The sequence below is a fragment of the Bison bison genome, unplaced genomic scaffold, assembly GCF_000754665.1.
Source record: "Bison bison bison isolate TAMUID 2011002044 unplaced genomic scaffold, Bison_UMD1.0 scf7180017863936, whole genome shotgun sequence".
Classification (NCBI taxonomy): Eukaryota; Metazoa; Chordata; class Mammalia; order Artiodactyla; family Bovidae; genus Bison; species Bison bison.
This window is the reverse complement of record NW_011494508.1, coordinates 138,492-143,117: the sequence shown is the minus strand read 5'-3', so window position 1 is coordinate 143,117 and position 4,626 is coordinate 138,492. Positions and strand designations below refer to the sequence as shown.

General features: G+C 43.1%; 1 protein-coding gene across 2 annotated transcripts in view; it reads right to left on the bottom strand.

Annotated features, from left to right (window-relative positions):
- Window positions 1–526: 526 nt before the first annotated feature.
- The window catches only part of PDCD1LG2 (programmed cell death 1 ligand 2), a 119,142-nt gene continuing 115,042 nt past the window's right edge, over window positions 527–4,626 (bottom strand). The window contains exons 7-8 of one of the 2 annotated variants that reach the window (XM_010833813.1): window positions 1,386–1,450; window positions 527–658 (exon numbers count right to left, since the gene is read on the bottom strand). In XM_010833813.1, coding sequence (XP_010832115.1) covers window position 658; window positions 1,386–1,450 — 66 coding nt within the window. In that variant the 3' untranslated portion in view covers window positions 527–657. Of the gene's footprint in view, window positions 659–1,366; window positions 1,451–4,626 lie in introns of those variants that run through there. The other variant, XM_010833817.1, reaches the window with a different exon arrangement.

Here is a 4,626-nt window from a genome sequence, read left to right as displayed (position 1 = left end):
CCGGGCCGGGCCAGGCCGACACAACGCTAAGTGACGAAGGCACCCCAGCGCAGACGGGGCCCAGTGTGGGGGTAGGAGGGGGAGGGAGAGTCTGGATGGAGAGAGGGCGGGAGGAGCTGGAAGTCCCGCCCCGGCCCTGGCCCCGCCCCTTCCTCGGGCCGCACTGGCGTCACCACGCAGCGCCGCGTGTGTCTTGCCTGTGAGGGCTGCTGCGCGCGTGCGTACTGGAGATAATTTTCACTCCCCTCTGCTGTCTGAAACTCCGCCTTGGGCTTCAGCTCAACACGCATGCGCCTAGCCCTGCTCTGGCTCCTCTGCGCCTCACAGTTGCTAAGTAGGCTGTATAGTCAAGGCTAGCAGGCAGAACTAATGCCTGAGACTCGGCGACAAGTGGGCCGAGCCGGCAAGACGCAGCTACTCGGAGACTAGTAGCTGGGACCGCCCCTTGCCTGGCCAAATTTAACTTTCCTTCCCTGATTGGTGAAGTCTCTGGCGGGGGTGGGTCCGGAGCTGCATCGTCTGGGTCGCGGGGCACGTGCAGGGGAGGGCGACTCACGTGACGTTTGGTGCTCCAATTCCTGTCCTGGCCTGTGGGCCGCGGTCTCTGTGCAGGGTTGTGGGGTCCCTTGTCCAGTGAACTCTTGTTGTATGCCAAGGTCTGCAGTGAAAGCTGGTGGTGAAGTCCCTGCCCTCATGGAGTTTACACGCTAGAGGGGGCCTTTATTTCAATTCATAAATAAACCACTTGCCGTGAAAGTGCTTTAATCCTGTTCTCTATCCTAAAGGAATCCTAAATATAGTGTATATTTTTTAATTCGGTTTGCAATGTTGTGTGCATTTACCAGCCATAATGTTAGATAAGGCAAGGCTTTCTCTTTTGCACTCTCAGTAGAGTATGTGATTTAATTTTGGAACTGGAACCGACTGTAGCGATTCTGTAGTTCGATGTTCAACTTTTTGGACCCCAGGGATCACCTTAACAATAAGAGTTTATTTAAGCGTTGACCCTGGGATTACCTCTGAAAAGAAGGATGCAGGAGTGGCGAGGGAATGTTGAGTAGGGGAAAGGGGTTCTGGATTAAAAGACTTTCCTCTCATTATCTGTGTCTTTGTACAGTCTGAAATTTTCCCTGTGTTTCAATTAAAAGTTTTTTTTTAAGAGCCCAAGTTTTTTTTTTTTTTTTTTTTAAAGTTAACTCACATGAATAAATAAACAGCAAGAAAGGAAACTAACTTAATCCATATCAGATGTAGTATTGTAGCTGGTACTCATAGCAAAATATGTAACTTTCCATAATTTTCCTAAACATTCACTGCATTCCCCAGAAGGTGATCAAAGAATCCAGGATTCCTCAAAGCAAAGTTTAAACTGCCTCACCACTCACCAGCCTCTTGGGGCCAGACTGTGTCTCCTTCCTGGTGTTTTTTTCCCAACAAACAGCATAGCAGTCTGGAACATATTAAATAGTAAGGATAGTAAACTGAAAATATTTGTCAAAGGAAGATTTGGATGAAACCCTGATCCAACTAAACTGCACCATTAGACAAATAAAGAGGCCCAGCGCAGTTTCTTGACTTGCTGATATAAAATTGTAGAAAAATAACACAGTTGCATCATACAGTCATCTAACATTCTCAGATTCAGTTATGCATTTGGCAGAGAGAGAGAGGAAATTAAAGTTAAGTTACAGGGCACCAGTTCCACTTGAAAATTTCCTGAGGGTGTATTTCTCCCAGCTCTCCTTCAGAGGGTCTTTGTTCTCACGTGCCTCCAAAATGTCAGCATTTAACTGCACTCACACACAGTTTAAAGAATTTGTAAATACTTTTCATTGCACTCAGTTTTAACTTTACTAGCTGATTTATTATCTAATTTCCCTAACACAGTCCTTTGTAGCATTTAAGGTTTGAAAATATTTTCAAATGCATGACTTGATTTGTTCCGTAGCCAATCTTCAAGGTAGGTAATATTGGTGTGATGTTAACAGGACCAGAGTGGTGGACATGCCTAAAGTCACCAGTTCTGAAAAGAACTGGTCTTCCTTCTACAGATCTATTGATTTCTAGATTGAACTGACCTGTGGTAGTTGCTCCAGGCAGTGAGATCCTGTAGGCCTTTCTCCCTGTCCAGGGAGAAGTAAAATATCTGACTCTCTCCACAACCCCTTACTTAAGAGTCCCCCCCTCCATTGTGATAGAAACCCTATGAATGGGATTTTCAAACTTTCAGATATCATAGTCTAACATTAATCTGTAAAATACACTAGCAATTCCTATGCTCTGGATATACCTTCTCTTCCTTTCTGCACATCACCGTCACTTTCAAGTCAAACTTATTGAACTCTATTCTGAGCTAAGACTAAAGTGTAAGGGAAATCTAATAGGTACAAGGTTTCATGTATCAAACTAATGGACTCTTTTTAATTACAAGCAATAGTGTTGGGGCACAGGAACAGAGGTACATTTATAAATTGTTGCTGGAAGAATAGTTGGTGAAATTTTTCTAAAGAGTAGCTGGTGTGCTGTGTGCTTAGTCGCTCAGCTGTGTCCTACTCTGCAACCCCATGGACTGTAGCCTGCCAGGCTTCTCTGTCCATTAAGATTCTCCAGTCAAGAACACTGGAGTGGGTTGTCATACCTTTCTCCAGAGGATCTTCCCAAACCAGGGATAGAGCCCAGGTCTCCCACATAGCAGGCAGATTCTTTACGGTCTGAGCCACCAGGGAAGCTCAAAGAGTAGCTGGTATTACATTTTTAAAAAAAGAGAGAGAGCTTAAAGATATGTTACCTTTGGAACCAACAATTTCTTTTCCTTTAGTGATTTTTTTAAGAAATAAACACTAGTATGCACAGAGTTTAGCTTTAAGAATGTACCCCACGAAGATAGCTAAGAGGAAATAATCTAAATGTCCTTCAAAAGACATTAGTTATAGTCCTTCCTTACAATTAAATATTTTGCAAAAATAAAAGTTCTGGGGAATAAAATTTAATCACATAGAAGTATATTCAGTATATATTATGAAGTAATAAAAGTGAAGAGGAACTAAAAAGCTTCTTGATGAAGGTGAAAGAGGAGAGTGAAAAAGTTGGCTTAAAACTCAACATTCAGAAAACGAAGATCATGGCATCCAGTCCCATCACTTCATGGGAAATAGATGGGGAAACAGTGGAAACAGTGTCAGACTTTATTTTTTGGGGCTCCAAAATCACTACAGGTGGTGACTGCAGCCATGAAATTAAAAGATGCTTACTCCTTGGAAGGAAAGTTATGACCAACCTAGATAGCATATTCAAAAGCAGAGACATTACTTTGCCAACAAAGGTCCATCTAGTCAAGGCTATAGTTTTTCCAGTCATCATGTACAGCTGTGAGAGTTGGACTGTGAAGAAAGCTGAGTGCTGAAGAATTGATGCTTTTAAACTGTGGTGTTGGAGAAGACTCTTGAGAGTCCCTTGGACTGCAAGGAAATCCAACCAGTCCATTCTAAAGGAGATCAGTCCTGGGTGTTCTTTGGAAGGAATGATGCTAAAGCTGAAACTCCAGTACTTTGGCCACCTCATGTGAAGAGTTGACTCATTGGAAAAGACTCTAATGCTGGGAGGGATTGGGGGCAAGAGGAGAAGGGGACAACAGAGGATAAGATGGCATCACTGACTCAATGGATGTGAGTCTCAGTGAACTCCGGGAGTTGGTGATGGACAGGGAGGCCTGGTGTGCTGCGATTCATGGGGTCGCAAAGAGTCGGACATGACTGAGCGACAGAACTGAACTGAATGAAAGCACAAAAAAGGCGGTATGTAAAATATCCCGTGTTCATGAAAAAAAATGTATAAAAATGCCTAGGAGAAAATGGAAGAAAATTCACTAAAATATTGGTGTTTTAAAGGACAGAAATGAAAAAATAAATAAATAAAGGACAGAAATGGTATGGACCTAACAGAAGCAGAAGATATTAAGAAGAGATGGTAAGAATACACAGAAGAACTGTACAAAAAAGATCTTCATGACCCAGATAATCATGATGGTGTGATCACTGACCTACAGCCAGACATCCTGGAATGTGAAGTCAAGTAGGCCTTAGAAAGCATCACTAAGAACAAAGCTAGTGGAAGTGATGGAATTCCAGTTGAGCTATTCCAAATCCTGAAAGACGATGCTGTGAAAGTGCTTCACTCAATATGCCAGCAAATTTGGAAAACTCAGCAGTGGCCACAGGACTGGAAAAGGTCAGTGTTCATTCCAATCCCAAAGAAAGGCAATGCCAGAGAATGCTCAAACTACTACACAAGTGCACTCATCTCACACGCTAGTAAAGTAACGCTCAAAATTCTCCAAGCCAGGCTTCAGCAATATGTGAACCGTGAACTTCCAGATGTTCAAGCTGGTTTTAGAAAAGGCAGAGGAACCAGAGATCAAATTGCCAACATCTTCTGGATCATGGAAAAAGCAAGAGAGTTCCAGAAAAACATCTATTTCTGCTTTATTGACTATGCCAAAGCCTTTGACTGTGTGGATCACAATAAACTGTGGGAAATTCTGAAAGAGATGGGAATACCAGACCACCTGACCTGCCTCTTGAGAAACCTGTATGCAGGTCAGGAAGCAACAGTTAGAACTGGACATGG